This window comes from Mauremys reevesii, linkage group 10 (assembly GCF_016161935.1).
Source record: "Mauremys reevesii isolate NIE-2019 linkage group 10, ASM1616193v1, whole genome shotgun sequence".
Taxonomy (NCBI): Eukaryota; Metazoa; Chordata; order Testudines; family Geoemydidae; genus Mauremys; species Mauremys reevesii.
Window position 1 is genome coordinate 70,585,095 of NC_052632.1, and position 20,724 is coordinate 70,605,818.

The 20,724-nt window shown below is 44.1% G+C and overlaps 1 protein-coding gene across 2 annotated transcripts in view; it reads right to left on the reverse strand.

The window, feature by feature from the left end:
* TECPR1 (tectonin beta-propeller repeat containing 1) overlaps positions 1-20,724 on the reverse strand; it is a 38,845-nt gene that overhangs the window by 17,208 nt on the left and 913 nt on the right. The window contains exons 2-11 of one of the 2 annotated variants that reach the window (XM_039491298.1): positions 14,770-14,919; positions 13,740-13,972; positions 10,697-10,879; positions 10,115-10,237; positions 9,054-9,179; positions 6,507-6,681; positions 6,307-6,407; positions 3,468-3,569; positions 2,918-3,063; positions 775-1,304 (exon numbers count right to left, since the gene is read on the reverse strand). In XM_039491298.1, the coding sequence (XP_039347232.1) occupies positions 775-1,304; positions 2,918-3,063; positions 3,468-3,569; positions 6,307-6,407; positions 6,507-6,681; positions 9,054-9,179; positions 10,115-10,237; positions 10,697-10,879; positions 13,740-13,970 (1,717 nt within the window). In that variant the 5' untranslated portion in view covers positions 13,971-13,972; positions 14,770-14,919. Of the gene's footprint in view, positions 1-774; positions 1,305-2,917; positions 3,064-3,467; positions 3,570-6,306; positions 6,408-6,506; positions 6,682-9,053; positions 9,180-10,114; positions 10,238-10,696; positions 10,880-13,739; positions 13,973-14,769; positions 14,920-20,724 lie in introns of those variants that run through there. The other variant, XM_039491299.1, reaches the window with a different exon arrangement.

The following is a 20,724-nucleotide window of genomic DNA, read 5'->3' on the forward strand; positions in this document are numbered from 1 at the left end:
AAAATGGATTGAAAGACTTATCATAAACTCCTCTGTATATCCCTCCACTAAAGCAGCACCTGAATATTCCTAGGAGATGACCATACGCTCTACAGATTCTGATACAGAGCTGAGATGACCAGTAAGACAAGGCTAAGTATTGGGATGCCACATACTCATTAATTTGACAACCAGCTTATTTGGAAATTTGACCATATTTCACTTTCTTCAGACGCCTCCCTGTTCTAACCCCTCCTGGAGTCAAGGCTGGGGTCCCATTCAGAAAACCACCTTCCAATTCCTCTTACTATTAGAAAGGCTTACGATAGTGTATATCTCATCCTCGGATCACAAGGACTATGGTACCAGCAAAGCACTGTGGTATTTGTCTCTAAACAGGCTCCCTCCACAACTTGCTTTTGACTAGTTTTCAATCACACCCAGGAGCCGTTTTATCCTGAGCTCCAGTTTCAACGCAATGGAGAGCTAAACAGGTGTGTGGAGTTCCGATAAACTGGATTATTCCCTGTGTAACATTTCTGCCAAACATGCAGAGAAATAGTTGCTAACTATGTTCATAAAGTGCTTTACAGCAAGATACACACAACAAGAAATACCCTCCCTTCTGGGGTGAAGAGTAACTGGCATGCAGAATACTACATAAGAGAGTGGGCTGGAAGAAGGAGGGATTATTTTGAGATACAGACACTTTTTTTTTAAAGCACGGTATCTTATTATGGCAGGATCATTAGGCCGAGTAGGGATCAAGGCCCAGCTATGCTGAGCTGACAGTACCTGACTGAAGAGTGAACCATTTCAGCGAGCTGTGTGAATCCACCAGGCAGCCTCCCCCACACACCCAGGCCCACAATGGATGCTCATCAGTGTCATAATGTTCTTCGACTCCAGCTGAGAACATGCCGAGGGAAGACAGGCTGGATGTCTCCGGGAAGGTGCTGGCGGAGAGCGGAGGCCTTTTATGGGCCTCCTTTAAGTCAATATTTGTCCACTGCAGTTCTGCAGGATGGGGATCCTGGTCGGCAGAGGACTTGGGTTTTTCGAGACCGGCCTTGTCGCCATTGTCTGAAGCAGGGCTGGCTTCTTCAGGAGAAGAGTCCAGAGGATCCACAGCCAAGTTTGCACTCGCTTCTGGTGACTGGCTTCCCACGTTGTTACCATTGACGCTTGCTGCAGCACCTGACAGGGGCGTGTCGGCAAGGTTTGGTTGTATCTGTGGGCTTTTGGTATCAGAGGAAATGTCCGCATCGCTCTCAACGATCAAATTCATTTGCTCCCTAACGTCATCACTGAAGAAACAGCCAGCGCTTGGGGACAAACAGACAAGGAACTAATCAGCCACCAGTCCCCGAATGATCAAATGGTACAGAGCCATAGAAAAGACCAGAGAAAGAAAGACAGATGGCTACAGTGTCCAGCTGATACAAAGCAGGCCTTTTATGGTAAAAGCTTCACTTCCCCAAGGGAAGAGAGCCCGATACATGGCTTCGCAGGCCATGCTGGGAAATCCTTTTATGACAGCCTGTAGGGTTGGCTGCACAGAACTCTCCAGAATACCCCAAGTGTTAACACCCCAAGGCCCTGTCTTTTGGTTTACAAATGCTGAGCAGGACTCTTTTTAGACTCCAACTAGTAGGAACAGAAGCAGCCAAAGCAGGGACTGCTGCATTTGGGAGGGGTGGGGGTAAAATATGGGGTCCAGCCAGGCCCCTTTCTTCCTCCCAATGCCCCCTTGGTCCGAGAACAGTGCAGGGGAGACCCCACACACCTTCTAGGGGTACTAGGACCCATGCAGTGCCTCCAATCTTCTCCATGTGGCCTTGGAGAGGTACAGAGAGAACTCAGCTAGAGACTCCAGCCCTTTGGAAGAGGAGCAGGCAAAGCAGAGACCTTTGGACGTTCCAGTCAGGACTACAGAATGGGCGGACATTCTGTGACCTGTGCTGATCGGCTGTTTGCTTCAGCTCCCCGCCACCTTCATCTCAGATTCACTCCATAGCTGCCTCCCTCTCAGCCTCCATTCCCTGTTCTTTCTATTTAGCCGATCCCCTCCTAACTCCCCCCAGCCCCGGAAAACTAAAGAATCCTGGCACTAACATGATGTTTGCTGCCTTTACACTGTTCACTCTGCTTGTGTGCGCTAACCTTTCCCAAACCCAATGTCTGTCTTGTCTGTCATTTCCTTGCGCTCCCCCTTGGTCTGCATCCATCTGTTGTCTTATTCTCAGACTGCAAGCTCTCTGCGGCAGGGGCTTCCTTTTTGTTCTGTGTTTGCCTAAGACAATGGGGGCCTGGGGCTCCCAGGTACTACTAGTACAAATTAATAATAATAGAGCCTATCAACACTGGATTCATTCTCAACTGCAGATAGTTTCTGTTCAGCGACACAAGATGTTCTGATTCCTAGGGTTTAGCACGTGGCTTCTCACAGTGTTCCCAGCATGTTCTGCATGGCCAATGGGCCAACTCTCAGCAGGGAGCCATTTGTTTATTCTCTCTGGGAAAGAAAGTGGCAAGATGCCACACAAGTGACACCCAAGAGGAGGATAATCGTTAAGTGGAGTAAACACCTCCAGGATATCCGGCAGGTAACATTTCATCAATTATAGACTGGACCCTGCAATCTGATGGCAAATCCCAGCTCAGCTCATTTTACTGCCAGGCTGAATTCGCAAGTCAGAACATTGCCTCTCTCCCCAGAGAAGGAGCGTTTGCTGCTCACTGTTGCATTTTAATTGGGGGGGGAAAACCCTAAACAAATGGACTTCAAGAAGCAGGAGCCATGTGTGGAGTTTGTTCAAGGTCACAGTGAGGGGCTTTGAACAAACTGGATGGATTGTGTTCACAGAAATACTCCTCTCATGCCCTGGGAGCACCAAAATCTGATGTCCCTTAGGGCTTTTGTCACTTAATTAGCTACCTGAGCAGACTGGTCGAGCTGCCGGTCTGAGACCTGTCACTCTCTCTGCCAGATACAATCGCCTTCCACGTCTTCCCGCTGAGCTCGCTCGGTGTGACGCCTTGCCGGAAATAAACTGCTCGATCCTCACAGCCGATTCCCCAGACCTAGGGGAGAAAGGGGCCTTGACGGGAATGTCTGTGTGTCCTAAGGGGATGAATGGCATGGAAAGCAGATGGGCATCAGCTACAACAGGGGAGTGAGAAGAGGGCAAGAGTCTTTCCTGAATCAGGGGGTATTCTTTGGGTTGGTCTCTGGTGGTGGTATTTTAGGTGCAGAGCATCACTCCTGTGTACAGTTGATTGCGGGATGGGGGGTTTTGTACTCAAGTGTATCAGATGAGAGGTAGGTTTGCTGAATGTTCTTGCAATGCACCTCATGTGGCTTTTGGCAGTTCAGGCAATTGGGCACCTTGTTGGACTGTATTACGACCCCAAAGCTGAACAGTGATCATACGGAAGGCGTCTAAACACGCTGATGTGTTCACACAATTGGTGTTCCGCTGCCTTACCTGGTCATTTAAGCCTACGTTTACCATCATCATTTCTCCAACCATTTCAATCCAGCTGGTGCCACATGGATTGTGCGAGTTCACACCTCTTCGGAACCACACCTGTCACAAGTTAAAATCCAAGTTTTGAACTACTTTACTAGCAAGGAGACAGTTAAATGGTTAAAGATGTGGCTGGGAGTCAGGGCTCCTGCATCTCATTCTCAGTTTTGTCATTGCCATGAGCAACTAATGGTACTTCAGCAATGCCTTTGGTCTGAGGCTTCCAGAGCATCTACAGGACTGAGGCACTGAGCCATTAAGAAACTTGCTTAAGGTAATACAGCAAGTCAGTGGCAGAGTTGGGAATAGAACTCCAAAGTCCTGACTCCCAAGGCTGCACTTTCACCTCCCTCGGGGCAGCACGGCATACACCTCAGACATGGCAGTTATCCAGAATAGCTTTGACAATCCTAGCCTGAAAAGGGGCCTAAGAGAGTTAAGTGCCTAAAATCCCATTGGCAGTTGGGTTCTTAACCTCTTAGGTTCCTTTCAAAGTCCCAGCAACAGTTTTTACTAGTATCAGAGGGGTAGCCGTGTTAGTCTGGATCTGTAAAAGCAGCAAAGAGTCCTGTGGCACCTTATAGACTAACAGATGTATTGGAGCATGAGCTTTCGTGGGTGAATACCCACTTCGTCGGATGCAGTTTTTACTAGGTAACTCTTTCAGAAGTTCCTAATACACTATGTTAACGTCAACATTAAAGAGCTGCTCTAGGAATGAGGGAGAAGGATCAGATTCTCATTTGCACTATGGTCCCTTTACACCATTCTGGCAGTGCAAACAGGCCTTACGGTGCGAGGAAATTTAACGCACACCCACTTTAAGGCCCCTTACAGTGCCAGGATGGTGTAAATGAGAGGCAGTTCCATAGTTTCTGTAAGGAGAACTTCTCTCAGAAGTTAGAGAGCAAATAGCTGACAAGCATGAGCCAGCCAGTTCCCCATCTCTTCCCCTGAGAATGAGAGTTTCTCTGGTGCATGGGAAAGTTCATTCTTTTATATCTCATCTGTAGGATGGCTTTTATCACATCTAAAGGCCCCTAACGAGTGCTTCTGCCTCCAAGTCACTTCCCCAAGCTTTTCAAGGGCTTTAGACATTATATTAAAACCAACGGAATAGCCTGTTTACACTTTGGAAGTTGTTTGTTAAATTAGTGGTTGGATTTAAAAAAATAAAAAATCAAAACATACCATGTATTTAATTTCCTATTACATTAGCTTGGTTCTATCTCATTCTTTACCAAATAAAAAACAGCCAAAAGATTGTCTACAGGGGAGGTTTTTCCAGTTACATTGGTATAGCTATAGCAGTTTAACTATACCAATATAACTGTGCGTGAACATTCTGATTCCAGAGAAAGACAAAAACTTCTCGAGTCTTAATTTAAACCACTTCCAAAGCAACATAAACTAAACTGGAAAAAGAACACTCATATTGGACTAAGAGTGCCCACACAGGGAGCTATACTGGTATAACTATACAGCGTTAAATTCACCCCCTATATTATACCGGTATAATGTCCCTGTGTAGACAAGCCTGAAGCTATACATGCTATTGACACTAATAAGGGACCTCATGTTTGTTATTTAACTTCAATAAAGTTCTCAATAAACCCTGGAAACTACTAATTCACAGTAAGAACCTGGGATAATTACACTCTGTTAGTGCTTAGAATCAGTGATTTTTTTCCAAGTACAGCAGATATTTGTTGTTAGTCAGCCATGTAGTATAATATAAAATAGGTAAAGGGGGTTTATTGTCATCAGAACAACAGACTATTTGGGATGTTGCACAGAGACTTGATGTTGTAAACACAATGAGCAAACACATGCACATACATGAGCATCCTAGGTAAGAAGCCAAGATTGAACCATAATTTTTGTTTTGTTGTAAAGTAGGGACTGAATATTATCTTGTTCCCACAGGTGGGATTTGCTATATTCTGTCCTGGATTAGTAACAGAAAGCACTGCTAGATCGAGGGATTGGTGACCTTTAGAAGGTCAACTATTTTGCTAATCACCAGGTTTAGAAATACACAGTAGGACTTTGTCACCCAAGGCTAGAGACTAATGCTTTAGCTATTCTGACTACTGAACCTGTCTATTTCCCAGTGTGCTGGGGCTATAAACTCTTTTGTGAAAAGGCATTTTGGTTTTGGGACTGGTACATATTTCTGACCTTTGAATCAGTACCAGTGATCAGCAGCTAGAAATGATCAAGACGCCTATGTGAAATAAGCAGTTTTCACTCTTTCCAGGGGGCTCAACCACCATAGTGGGGGGTGGGGGGTCATCTCTCATTCTAGGCCCTTCTGTATTCTTCACTGCGAATTCCATACCGGGCCTTGCTCCTTGCCACCAGTTTCTTGTCATATCCCCATTATCGCTACATGCCCCTATACTGGCTACGTTCAGATGTAATACACGACAACAGCCACTAGGCAGCTATAAAGGAGCCTCGGCCTAGGGTTGTGAAACTTCCTCTTCCACTCATTTGCTGCTGCTCGACTTGAGTTTGGCCCATTGTCTATAGCATTATCCCAAACTGGCAGCAGCGTGCTGTGAAGCTGGAACTCTGGGAGAGTGGCTGAGCAGCCTTCTCATAGACACCCACACACCCCTATGCCTCTCGGTGGTTCAGTCACTAAGAGCCACAGAGCACCCCTGCAATTTTGGGGCACTGGAACTTACCCAGCAAAGGGGGCAAGAGATCCCAAATCCCTGACATTTCAGAAGAGCAACATACCGTAAACATACAGGGAAGAGAGCCAGAAATGTAGCTCAAGGCCTCTTACTTTTCTGTCTTTAGTAACCGCCCACACCACGTTTACACCCACAGAGACGTGCAGGATCCCGTTTTCAGAGCTTGGGGGTTCCACCGTTGTCCAAGAAATTCCTGCCCAATAAACAAAACAAGGAGTCACTGTTCATTAGACTCTCGTTCAGTTCTCTACAAATCAAAGCACCTTCCCTGCATGGCATGACAGGGTTTTACCTTGAGGGTTATTTCTATCAATCCCTTCTCTCACAATAGCTTGCCCCTCCCAAAGTGTTGCCCATAGGAGGTCATATGGTCCACAGCTGATCTGAACTGCTTCTCCGGGGGTGGCTATTAAGGACCACGAGGAGCCTTCTGGATTGTGGTGGCAAACGTCTTCTCTATACCATACCTAGGACAGACACAAAAGCCTTAGAAAAATGCCACCCTAATAAAAACAATCAGAACCTTTCCAGCAAACATATGGGCAGCCTGACAGAAAGGAGAGAACCATTCTTTTCTAGCCAAGGCTCCTTTTATAGCATTTGAACTCTCGCCTTTAGGTGGCATTAGTTGAGTAGATTATACAACTGCAGACCACTTCCCTGTTTATCAAGGGAGGAGGCTTTTCTATAGACCAGGTTTTATGATGCAAGCCAATTTGGACAGGCCCATGATTTCTTGCCACACGATCTGTGTGTATTTCAACATTCGGAGCAGTTAAATATGATTCAAGGCACGTTAAATAAACTTAGAACCATTGAACTGTACACCCAGAATCCTCCTTCCTTAGGAAAATACAGAGCATTCACACACCCAGGTTACTGCTGTAGATAATAAGTCATGATCTGGCATTAACTGTAACGAGCTATCCATTTAGCTAGACACCATTTGTATAGGGGACAACACCTCCCCACTTTCATAACTTTTGATGGTGTCCAGCCCAGCATTTACACGCAGCAGAGAGAACGTGCCACTTCAAGGGTTTTGTACTTGCCAGTCTGGTCTCTCACACGTGTGTTTCTCCACCATCTGTTTGGGGGAGCTTGGTGGGAAGGTTCAGTATGGAGAGGGCACAGAGCATTCCTACATTGATACGCTCTCCTTGTGGCGAACAGCGAGCACTACAGCCCCACATTTATTAACAACATTTTGCTTTGGCAGGACTTCCACTTGGGGAACCCAAAGCACTTTAACGTTAATTAAATAAGCCTGTAGGCAGGGAGCTATAATTTCCACATGGGGAAACAGACACAGGGAGATTTTTTTTTTAAGTGACTTGCCCAATGCTACACAGCCAGCCTGTGGCAAAATGCGAGTAGACCCCAGGAGTGAGTATTTGTTATAGCCACTAGACTACACTCTTTCAAACATCTCAAGTTACTTCTAGACCTGTTAAGACACAAGTCAGGGATAGACCGTGGCTAGGGGGATGACAGCTAAGACGTGCCTAAGAGTGAAGGATGGAAATCCTTACAGCAGGGAAGGATAAGAAAGACTTCATCGTGGGCCTAAGAAAAGGATGGGAGATGCATACTTTTTTGGCATTTAGTATTATAGATATAAAGTAAAACCTTGCCAGGGCTGGATTCCAAGACTATCCTACTGCCAGCTCAGGAAGGTTTAACTCGTTCAGCAAGCTGAACTTTTCCCTATTCAATGCAAAAAAAGGTTAAACAAAATTGGATCCTTTCTATGGGTTCATTTTTCCACACCAAAGAAGCACTCGCCTATGACACAGCACCTCTGAACTCTCCCTCTCTATTCTGATATTAAGCAGTATCAATCAACAGCCTATCACAGAAAGGGTTTTATTTCCATGTCCTCATCAGCCATGTCAAACAGCAAATATCCTGACCAGTGTATGAAGGCAACACTTTAGCTTGCAGAACGTCTGTCTGGGCTTAAACACTGAGATTCACAGCCACCTAGTCAATTGTGATCTGGCCTTCAAATATCTCCCTCCATCCCCACAACCGCATCTTCAGAAGCAAGTTCCCACAGACCAGGACCCACCAACTCAAAGTGGTACCAGACTCTTACCATAACAACATATGCAAAACCTGCAGGTATATCTCCACTGCTACGATGATAAATACCTACCTGCAACACACCTTCCAAGATGCCTGGGTCCTACACATGTCTGTTACATGTGGTGTACCTCATCCAATGCACTAAATGCCCCAATAACAACTAGATGAGTAAAACCAAACAATCACTATGCTCTCAAATGAACTTTCACAGAAAAATGATAAAAGAAAAGAACACCAAACACCATCAAAGGGTGAACACTTTTCACAAAATGATCATCCCATATCTGACTTCTCAGTCCTTGTCCTCAATGGAAACCTGCACAACACCTTCAAAAGATGAACCTGGGGGCTCAAATTCATAAACTGCTAGACACTAAAAATCACGGCCTTAATAAAGACACTGGATTTATGCCCCAGTACAACCTGTAACCCACTAGCATCCTCTTTTTGTCTGATGATAGAGGTTGTAATGGGCCACTTCACCTTGAATGGTCTCTTAGTTTAGCATAACTAGTTAACACATATTCTATCTGTTCCACCTTGTATTTAGTGGTGACACTCAGAGTACCTTTCCTAGCCCTGAAGAAGAAATCTGTGTAGCTCCAAAGCTTGTCTATCTCACCAACAGAAGTTGGCCCAATAAAAGATATTACCTCATCCACCTGGTCGCTCTAATACCCAGGGACCAACATGGCTACAAAACCACTGCAGATCAGGAATACACACACACACACACACAAAAGAGTTGTACCCTTCCTTGTAAAGACACTGCCCAGACCGATAACCGGCCCATGGGCTCGTCAGTGATTTCCCATCCTCCAATGGAGATATCGTTGAAAGGATCTGGCAACTGTTTAGGATCATCATGGGATGTTATCTAAAGCAAAGAGAGTGAGAAAAATTTAGAGAGCCCAAGTAGAAGGAGACCTGACCCCACATATACCCGCTGGCTATTTGGTGCACTGTGATAGGAGGGGCTTATCTCATTTTCTAGCAGACAAATCTTTGCATCACAAAGCCACCACCCAGATGCCAAATGGTTAGGCATGGAGGATGGACTCCCTCTCTCACTTATGGCTGCTCCCTCAGACAGAGTGAGGCCACATTTGCGAAGCAGCATGGAAGAAGCCTGCACTTTTGCTGCTGGGGCTATCCCTGTTCGTAGGTATAGACTTTTGCTCCCACACCTGTCAATCCAGCATCTTGCACAAGCATTACAGTCACTAAAATAAATCATCTATGTTTTTGCATGTGCTCTCATTAGTGCATGCAAACAGCAATCACATGTGCCTGTAGGGCAGACAGCTAGTGGACTGACACCAAATGGTTGCCATGTACTGGGAAAAATCCTATTGAAAATGGAGCATGTTTTTTCATCACGTAGCATTAGCTGCCTGTGAACAAGTGATCAGAATTCCTCTCCCTGCCTATGCCTCCATACACAAGATTGTAAATCAACACATGTAAACACATGACAAAGATCTGAGGGCTGGGCTGAAGCTCTTTATGTTAGAAAAGAAAAAAAAAATTCAAAGCTATGGTGGAAATTTTGAAAGGCACCTAAAATAAATCCCACTGACTTTCAATGGGATTTGGGCACCTAATTTCCTTATGCTCCTTTGAAAAATTCCAGCCTTGAATTTGTAATGCTTGAGAGAGGTGCTAGATTAGCAGCTGCAGAGTCCAAGGTCCTGTCTTCGCAGACAGCACACACTGCAGTGACAGCAGTGCAAACTTCCCCACTCTCATGTCATCACTTCTTTCATATACCACTTGAGCTAATAAATAAAACAAACAAACACAGAAAGAGACCTTTGCCCAAGTGTCTCGTGATTTGTATCTCCTGTATCTGATCCACCTCCTACGTCGGACACAGGAATTCCATTTCTTATCCTTTGCGTAGGTAGCTGGGAAGTCAATGGCATATGTCCAACCCTAAAAACAGAGAGTTCCTTTCATAAAGACTGGGAGCAGATGGCTACATTAAATAACTCAGAACAATTCTTCACAAGGATCACGCCTACAAACGTAATACAAATTACTTTGCACATGCATAGGGGCTTTTATCTCGTAATTCTACAGACATTCAACTCCTCTGCGCAATACATACAGGACAAATAAGATATAAAAAAAACATTTAATTTTTGTTATAATAAAGATGTTATAGTAAATAACAGCATCCAATAGCTAGCATTTCAGGGCCTGATCCAAAGCCTGGTGAAGTTAACAGAAAGACTCCCTTTGGTTTCAATAGCCCTAGGAAAAGATGCCTCCAGCACTATACTATAGCGATCTCCATTCCCAGCAAGAAGCAGCTGTGGGAAGATGAGAGATGCCTTTACTTTTACAGAGTGGATTCCCAGAATGGATCCCTTGCCGGTATTGTTCACCTACCCCTTTCTCTGTTGGTTCCCCTCCAATATTTTCATCCACGTACCAGTCAGACTCCCACTCCCAGTGCGGCGATGGCAGCGTGAAACTGTCAAGCTGCTGATGTTTTAGCCCGCTCACGTCGCTCCATTGCCAGCGATCACTGGGCATTAATTTCTCACAAAAGCCACCAACCGGATTCCAACGCTGCCAGAAAGGAGAAAATTGCACAGGTTAGGTCTCTAAGGTCATGTAACCTTGTTAGGTCACAGATGGGGCCTTGGGGATGGTCAGATGTTCCGCACCTCAAGAGAAATGATCCACTGGGGAAACAAGAAGGCATCCAAACACTGGCTAATATCATCTTTGGAGGGAGCATCCTTCAGATACCAGCTACTGGCTCACACACTCTTTAAAGAGTGTGTCCTTCCTCTAATGCCAATGCTAAGCTGTTGGTCAGAGAGACAAGCTTTCGAGCGTACATAGAGCTCTTCTTCAGGCTTGTCTTTCTCACCTTCAGAAATTGGTCCAATAAAAGATATTACCTCACTCACCTTGTCTGTCTAATATCCTGGGACTGACATGGCTACAACTAGACTGCATAATGCTAAAGGGGAAAGTTACTTCATTTGAACCAACATGTGGTGGGTGTCATTCTAACTGAGGACATTCAATTGTTCACTCTATTACCAAAGATCATGGAATAATAAACAATAAGACGTACCATCAAGTGTTCCCATTCATATACTAGAAAGCATTATTGATTGTGGGACTGTCTGCAGCATTTCATTTCTAGTGTACTGGTCCAAGTTCAGCCCAGGGTGGTAGCCAATGAAAGCCACCACATGAGACCGCTATCAAGTGGCCAGTGGCCATGGATTTAGGGGCCTTGGTCCAATTCCTAATGGAAAGGTGACTCAGGGTATGTCTATACTTCAATTAAAAACCCGCAGCTGGACCGTGCCAGCAGACTCGGGCTAAGGGACTGCTTAACTGTGGTGTAGATGTTTGGGCTCAGGCTGGAGCCTGAGCTCTGGGACCATCCCATCTTGCAGAGTCCTAGCACCTGGGCTCCAGCCCGAGCCCAAACATCTACACCACAGTTAAGCAGTCCCTTAGCCCGAGTCAGCCGGCACAGTCCAGCTGCGGGTTTTTAAATGAAGTATAGACATACCCTAAGGCTTTGCCTACCCTAGAAAGTGTTTGCCAGTATTCCTATACCAGTAAACCCTCCTAGTGGAGATACAGCTAATACCAGCAAAAGAATTGCTGTTATAGCTTACACCAGTTCCCCTAATGAAATAAACCAGAAGTTTTCAAACTTTTTTCATCTGCAGACACCAAAAAAATTTCAAATGGAGGCGCGGACCCCTTTGGAAATTCCACCTGCGGTCCCCTACCATAGATGTCTTAGACTGAAAACTAACTGCACAAAATTCAACTATAAACATTGCATGGGCTTGGCACGGCATTCGATGCAGCATACAAAAGGGCACTAAACTGTGGGTTTCTATGGTAATGCCAACAATTCCAGGTTTTGAACTGTAGGTGGGGAAATTCACATACTTTTGATTGATCCTTAGAGGTGTCCCCACCAGGTTAGAAGCTGACCTGCCACGTTGCTCTCTACAGTGTATGACTTTGGTTTCCAACACTGTCAAACCTGCCCAAGTTCACTTACATAATAATAACAACATTTTTAAAGGACCACACACAGCTGAGTGCTAAAAAAAACAAACAAACAAAAAACACCCCACAACAAAAAACCTTAATCAAATAAAATTGCCACGAAGTTTTACCCAACTAGCTCTCCCTCAGTCACATTGGGCTAGTCCACAGCCACTCTCTTGTCTGGTGTAAGACCTCTTATGTCCAAAGATTGTAAATGATTCAAGATGTTTCAATATTGGTTACACTGTATACAATATTATTAGGCTAAACTCCTTTGCACATTCTTTATCCATTATTCAAGGCCTGATAGCTATGACTTTTTTAGTTGGTTCCCACAGAAAAGTTTCACATCTCCGATTTCTATTTTTCATGGTTTAGACCAAACAAAGGGAAGAATTTACAACCCAGATAATGCATATTTCATTAAGATCATTTAAAATGTTTTCATAAAAGGAGGAATGTTCTAAAAACACAATGTATAATTATATCAATGTTAGACAAAATATACAAAGGTCAGGAAAGGTATGCCTTCCCCTGCTTAAATAAAAACACAGCACTCTATACTACATTTATCTAGTGATCCGTTAGAAAGCAAGAGAAGAAAGAAAAAAATCATTTGATCGTAGCTCTAAAGTGACTTTAACAAATACACGAGAGGTGGGTTTTGGGGTGTGTGTTGTGTGTTTGTTCCATGGGTTTTTTTTTTGTTTTTTTTAAAGAAAAGCAATTTATGAATGTATTCTGTTGAAGCATGTGTTACAGAGAAGCCCCATAGAATGTGACAATAACATTGCTACAGGTTTTTTTAAAAAGACATGATAGATTTTAATGAGGAATTGTACCTGGGGAATTTTTTTAAACGTACAGAAATGAAAACATTTTCTAAATAACTCTAGAGGTTTTGTTGCTGTTAAGTTCCATGTGACCTTTTCATAAGGGAACGGGTATTGCTAACTGATGGAAGCAAAACATCAGGCTTAGAGACTGAAGGACCCCAGCTGGGATGGCTGGTGCTCAAGAGGACACTATTTGCAAGGGGAAGAAAGAGGAAGGATTTAGGGGGACATTTAGGATCTGTTCTTCAGAAATATGCAGCAGGGATTAAAATAAATGAATAAGTAAATAAATACAATCCCTGAATGCTCAGGGTGGTTCACAGTACCCAAAGAAGGGAGAACTCCACCCGAAGCTAGGAATTCCTTCCCTAGTTGCCACATTCACTTTGAACCCCAAATATGAGGTTCCTCTTGTCTGCTCTTACATTTACACATTACACAACAAACAACCTTACTACTGGACAACAGATCAGTCTGGACAAGTAACCACATCTCCCACTGCCAACTCTCTCTGAAAACCACAAGGCAAGTTTGACAGACGTGCTCATGACTTTACATACCTGATTCTCATAAGTTTCTTCCTGGTATCTGATTGGAACATCACTTGAGAATACGTAGGCATATACCTGGTGATCACAAGCTATTCCCCAGCAGCACTGTTTGACAGCAGAGACTCGTTTGAATTCCAGCTGGCTGTCTTTACAGAGCTCCCAGTACTGGCCAGCTGTAGAAAGAGTGTAAATCCTCCCAAAGATATCAACTGCCCACAAGAGGGAGTTAGGCATAGCCATAGCTGAAAGGCAAAGAAAGCGGTATTAATGTAGAGGCTAATTTTTAAGAGGTGGGTTCAAACCCCACTCCCAGTCCAAACAGACCCAGAAACTGAATTAAATACTGTGGGCCCCTCTCCAATGATACTACACTTGAGAACAAAGGATGATATTTTCAAAGGAGCTTAGGGGATTCATCCATCCAAATCTCATCGTCTTTTAATGAGAGTTGGGTACCTAACTACCTTAGGCTCCTTTGCAAATTCCAGCCCAGGGGATACCAACTGGAATCTACATTGCAAACCCTTCCAACACAATTAGCAGCAACAATATCAGGCTAAGAAGAGAAGCCAAATGTTGAATGGATACATGGGGCCTGAACTGCTCTCACCCAGAAGAGGGACCTCCAGGACTGGGCTACAGCACACTGACTAAGCAGCATGGTGGAGTTTGCGTTGCTAGTGCTCTCTGGCTAAAGAGAAGATTTCACTCTCCTGAGCTGTATGCACTCGGTGTCCAGGACCCCACAGTCACAGGAACTCCTCATCAATCTCCTCCTGGCACTGGCTGAGATGGCCTCCATCAATCCAGGAAGAGAAAGCTAGATGGAGATTCTCTGCAACTGTGTGGCTTACTTTCAGTCCCTACTTGTCTCTGGGCAGAGTTCCTCTGGAGCCTTCACGGAGCAGTAGAGGCTGTCCAGGGTTCTCTGCTGGGTGAGCCAGAGTTCCCTCATAGAATCATAGAAGTGTAGGACTGGAAGGGACCTCGAGAGGTCATCTGGTCCAGTCCCCGGCATTTTGAACCTTTGACCACCCACCTCAAATCCTGGTTGATCATTTGCTGTCCCACAAACTCTTGTTTCCTGGGCTCTGTGGCCCCTTTCTCAACCGAGGAGGCAGGCCTTTTGTCCTTGTAATGGGTACTGGTCCTTTAAGGCCAAATAATGTAGTTACCCTGTTCCATGTGTCTAGGGAAGAAAAATGAAGCCATCACCGGAAGAGAGGAAAATGATCCCAAGAGCAGTTAGTGTTGGGGAGACGGAAGGTCAGGGCTATCCCAGAACACTATTCCTTTAAGGGCCTGTGACCAGGAGCTTTGTAAAGTGAGTGGCTCCAGTGGCTCCTAGCCAACACAGACAGGTGTTTGGGATTATTACACTCACCTGGGAGGAGCAAGAGACTGATTAGTTGACTGGGTGGGAAACTCAAAAGAGGATCCAAAGGCAGGTGTGGGCTGTGAATACCTAAACCTGGGTAGAAAGTCTACAGGCCAGGACTGAAAACAGTCCCAAGAAGGAGGACTGAGAGACCCTGAACCTGAGGGGTGAGCAGAAAGGGGTCCTTTTGAGAAGCTGAATGACGTTTAATAAGTTAGACTCTAGGTCAGGAGAATATTGTTTCAAAGTCTATGGTTGTGACTGGATTAGTCTGTGAATTTGGAGGGAAACTGAGGCAGGGTGCCCAGTAGACCTCCCCAGGCCATGGGCAGGATGTCCTGGGATGGCACCTGTTTGCAGTCCTACATGGAATTCAAACAGGCCAGCACTAAGTTTGTTTCAAGAAGAATGAAGACTTCTTTCTGTGGGCATGTGCATCTCCCACCCCTGGAGAGAGCTCAGAGCCACTTGTTCCATGGGAAAAGTGGGATTCACTTATGGGGGCTTCCAACCCAATTTTTTTTTTCCTGTTGTGCAAAGTGATATTCAGCCAGCAAGGCAGGAAGCAGAGCCCAAAACAAGGGAAAGAGAAAGCACTGCTTGGAAGCAGCACACACCATTGTTTCTTGGTTTGTGAAAGGGCAGCTTTGCTCTCACAGGCGCCTAAGGAAACTAGCCTGCTCACCTTCTGACCTGTAACTAATAGTGAGACTAGTACCACTCCATTGTTTCTAACAGGGGCATAAAGTTGCACAGAGTAGAGACAAATGTGTCAGCCAAGGGGGAAGAGATGAAGGGCAAAGTTCTCCTGTTACTTACAGCAGCACAACTCCAACTGAGTCCAAGAGGTTGCCCTGCTGCTAAAGAGGCCCTCTCTCTGTCTTAGATTATGGCTAACTTTTGCAAGAGTAGCTGCACTGGTACAGACCCCAAGTGCAGATGTACATCAGCCCAGGTGTGGCATCTTCATACGTACGCTGACCTGTCTTGTCGGGGATCTTAATCTGAGCCCAGCCCCCCCTCTCTGGTTGTAGCCCATCATCACTACTATTTGTCGTGAGCTGGAGATGTTCAGAGAAGCTGCAGTGATGAGGGTCATAGACGTACTTAGATACCATAAAACAGAGAGAAGGATAATCTTGTGTTTAAGGTGCAGCACTAGGGAATAGAAGATGTGTAACAAAGCTCCCATCTTATTTTGGGCAAGTCATTTCACCTCTCCACCTAAGTTTCCCCAGAGGTAAACTTGGGATAATATTTATCTCACTGAGGCTTGTGTGTCTAATGTTTAAGTGCTTAGAGATCTTTGAATGGAAGGTACTGTGCAAGTATGAAGCATTATAACAACCATATGAGGATGAGGGCCAGATCTATGGTGTACTGCATGCACCACTGGAAGAACAACGCCCAAGATAAGGAGCCTTTTCAAATTAGTGTTTGTAACTTGCACTGCAGTATTTTTCTTTTTCTAACTAAGAAAATACCCTGCAACAAACTTGAATAACTGTAAAGTAAAACAGCATAGCAAAGATAACCAGGCTAATATTCTGGGATGTAATACCAGGAAGGTCATAAGAACAGCCCTACAGGGTCAGATGAAAGGGCCATCTAGCCCAGTATCCTGTCTTCCAACAGTGGCGAGTGCCAGGTGACCCAGAGCGAATGAACAGAACAGGTAATCATCAAATGATATGTCCCCTGTCGCTCAGGGACACCATTCCTGCCCATTCTGGCTAATAGCCATTGATGGACCCATCCTCCATGAATTTATCTAGCTCTTTTTTGAACCCTGTTATGGTCTTGGCCTTCACAACATCCTCAGGCAAGGAGTTCCACAGGTTGACTGTGCATTGTGTGAAGAAATACTTCCTTTTGTTTTAAACCTGCTGCCTATTAATTTCATTTGGTGATCCCTAGTTCTTGTGTTATGAGAGTAGTAAACAACACTTCCTAATCTAATTTCTCTACACCAGTCATGATTTTATAGACCTCAATCATCTATCCCTTAGCCATCTCTTTTCCAAGCTGAAAAGCCCCAGTCTTATTAATCTCTCCTCATACGGAAGCCGTTCCATACCCTAATAATTTTTGTTGCCCTTTTCTGAACCTTTTCCAATTCCAATATATCTTTTTTGAGATGGGGTGACCACATCTGCACACAGTATTCAAGATGTGGGCGTACCCTGGATTTATATAGAGACAACATGATATTTTCTGTCCTATTATCTATCCCTTTCTTAATTATTCCCATCATTCTGTTCGCTTTTTTGTCTGTTGATGCACACTGAGTGGATGTTTTCAGATAACTATCCACAATGACTCAAAGATCTCTTTCTTGAGTGATAACAGCTAATTTAGACTCCATAATTTTATATGTATAGTAGGGATTAAGCTTTCCAATGTACATTCTTTGCATTTATCAACATTAAATTTCATCTGCCATTTTGTTGCCTAGTCACACAATTTTGAGAGAGCCTCCTGTAGCTCTACACAGTTTGCCTGGGTCTTAACTATCTTTAGTAATTTTGTATCATCTGCAAATTTTGCCACCTCACTGTTTACCCCTTTTTCCAGATTGTTTATGAATATGTTGAATAAGACTGGTCCCAGAACAGACCTCTCGGGGACACCACTATTTACCTCTCTCCATTCTGAAAACTGGCCATTTATACCTACCCTATCTTTTAACTAGTTACCAATCCATGAGAGAACCTTCCCTCTTATCCCATGGCAGCTTACTTTGTGTAAGAGCCTTTGGTCAGGGACCTTGTCAAAGGCTTTCTGGAAATCTAAGAACACTATATCCACTGGATCCCCTTGGTCCACATGCTTGTTAACCCCCCACAAAGAATTCTAGTAGATTGGTGAGGCACGATTTCCCTTTACTAAAACCATGTTGACTCTTCCTCAACAAGTTATGTTCACCTAGATGTCTGACAATATTGTTCTTTATTATAGTTTCAACCAGTTGGACCACCTCTGGAGCCCTCTTAAAAATTGCTGTCATATTAGCTATCCTCCAGTCATTTGGTACAAAAGCTGATTTAAACGATAGGTTACAGACTAGAGTTAGTAGTCCTGCAATTTCACATTTGAGTTCCTTCAGAACTCTTGAGTGAATACCATCTGATCCTGGTGACTTATTGCTGTTTAATTTACCAATTTGTTCCAAAACCTCCTCTAATCATACTTCAATCTGGGCCAGTTTCTCAGATCTGTCAACTAAAAAGAATGGCTCAGGTTTGGGAATCTCCCTCACATCCTCAGCCGTGAAGACTGATGCAAAGAATTCATTTAGTTTCTCCATGATGGCCTTATCGTCCTTGAGTGCTCCTTTATCACCTCGATCGTCCAGTGGCCCCACTGGTTGTTTAGCAGGCTTCCTGCTTCTGATGTACTTAAAAGTAATAGCAACAGTTTTTTTATAAGACATATACGTGTGTGTGATTGTGTGTGTGTGTGTGTGTGTATTATATATAAATAAATAAGACACAGGGAGTAACTGTTCTACTCTACTTGACTCAGGTGAGGCCTCAGATGGAGTACTGTGTCCAGTTTTGGGCACTACATTTTAAGAAAGGTGTGGAGAAATGGGGGAAGAGTCCAAAGGAGAGCAACAGAAGTTCTAGAAAACACAACCTATGAGGAAGGGTTTAAACAAACAAACCAAACAAACCCTGAGAATGTTTAGTCTTGAGAAAAGACTGGAGGAATGGGGGGTAGGGGAACCTGATATGTCTTCAAATATGTTAAAGGCTGTTATAAAAAAGGATTGTGATGTCTCCATGTCCAGTGAAGGTAGGACAAGAAATAACTGGCTTGATGTGCAGCAAAGGAGATTGAGGATAGATATTATAAAAACGTTCTAATCATAAAGGTAGCTAAGTACTGGAATAAGCTTCCAAGAGAGGTTGTGGAATCCCCATCACTGTAAGTTTGTAAGAACAGGTTAGACAAACACCTGTTGGGGTGGTCTAATTATATTTGGTCCTGTTGCAGGGGGATGAACTAAATGACCTCCCAAAGTCCTTTCCAACCTTACATTTCTTTGACTGATCTCAGGCCCCCAACATGCTGGATCCTGAGGGAAAATGACTCCTCATGGATAACTCAATTAAGGTATCTCCCTGGAGCACGGTAGCTTTTTTCTTTGTTTTAAGTGGAATGCTTGGGAGTCTTAAGACAGGGCGGACAAACAAATATTAATCTAGATATGGAGGGCTCTCTGTTCAATGCTGGTTAAAAAAGATAGCACAGAGACTGAAAACGTTCAGAAACAGGAAACGAAAGAGCTTAACAATATGAAGGGATCTGTACACAGTGAAAGATCACAAAGATGATTAAGGCTACTTCAATCAGGAAGAAGAGTTAGATGGGACTAAATTGAGGTATTCAAGATAGTAATGATAGGAACTGCTCATTTCCCCTCTGTTTACTCTCTGTTATTTGAGAATGAAGGGTGTGACAATGAACTGAAGGGCAACAAGTGTAAAGCCAACTGAACAAAAGACCTCAGGTAAAATTTTCACAAGTGATTTAGGAGTTTAAATTACTTTTGAGAATTGGATTTAGGAGTCTGTGGAATTCATTGCAGCAGTAGGTCACCAAAGAGAGAAATACTGCCTGAGTTTTCAAAGGTTCCGAGTGCTGCAGCTGTCATTCATGACAGTAGGTACAGAGGGTACCCTTTATGCAGGGGTGGGGGAGAAATCAGACCAGGACTGTGTAAATCATCCATTCTTTCCCCACTCAAATTAGGACAACTGGATAGTTGTTCCATTCTATGCATCCGAAGAAGTGAGCTGTAGCTCACGAAAGCTCATGCTGAAATAAATTTGTTAGTCTCTAAGGTGCCACAAGTACTCCTCTTCTTTTTGCTGGATAGTTGAAGTAGCTATAACTATTTATGGTTAAAATTAACATAATGATACATGTTTGCATCCGAAGAAGTGGGTATTCACCCACGAAAGCTCATGCTGCAAAACTTCTGTTAGTCTATAAGGTGCCACATGATTCTTTGCTGCTTCTACAGAACCAGACTAACACGGCTACCCCTCTGATAATGATACATGTCATTCAAAAGACCTGCTACAAAGCATACAGGGGTCAAGAGAAATCCCCATCTGTTTGTACAATACTGAAAAATTACTTGGGTTCTTCAGAGGGGGTTTTCAGCCTCTCTCTTCAGGTATTGGCCACTAGGGGAGGCAGGCTGCCAGCTTAGATGGATCTGTGGGCTGTGCCACTATGGACATTCTCTTGCTCCAATGTAAAATTTACACCTACAGGCTTCTCATTCATTCCCTATGAAGGTACTTGGCAAGTATTTCTAGGACTAGTATAAAAGGGCTCTATGATAATGCATTCACTACCTTTCATTCAAACAGATCTCAAAGCACTTTACAAACATCACACACTATATACAAGAATAAATCTGTCATTGAATGGCAGCTGACTGAGAGGTGGAAACAGAGCAGCTGTTTAGTAGGAACATTCCACAGGCAGCATAAAGTCTGCCTCAAGTTCACTCCATATTCTGTCCAGGGGCTGGTCACATCCCCTGACAGATGTGTAGGCCACGAACTGCTCCTCCTGAGTGCAAAATGCCCTCTGCGT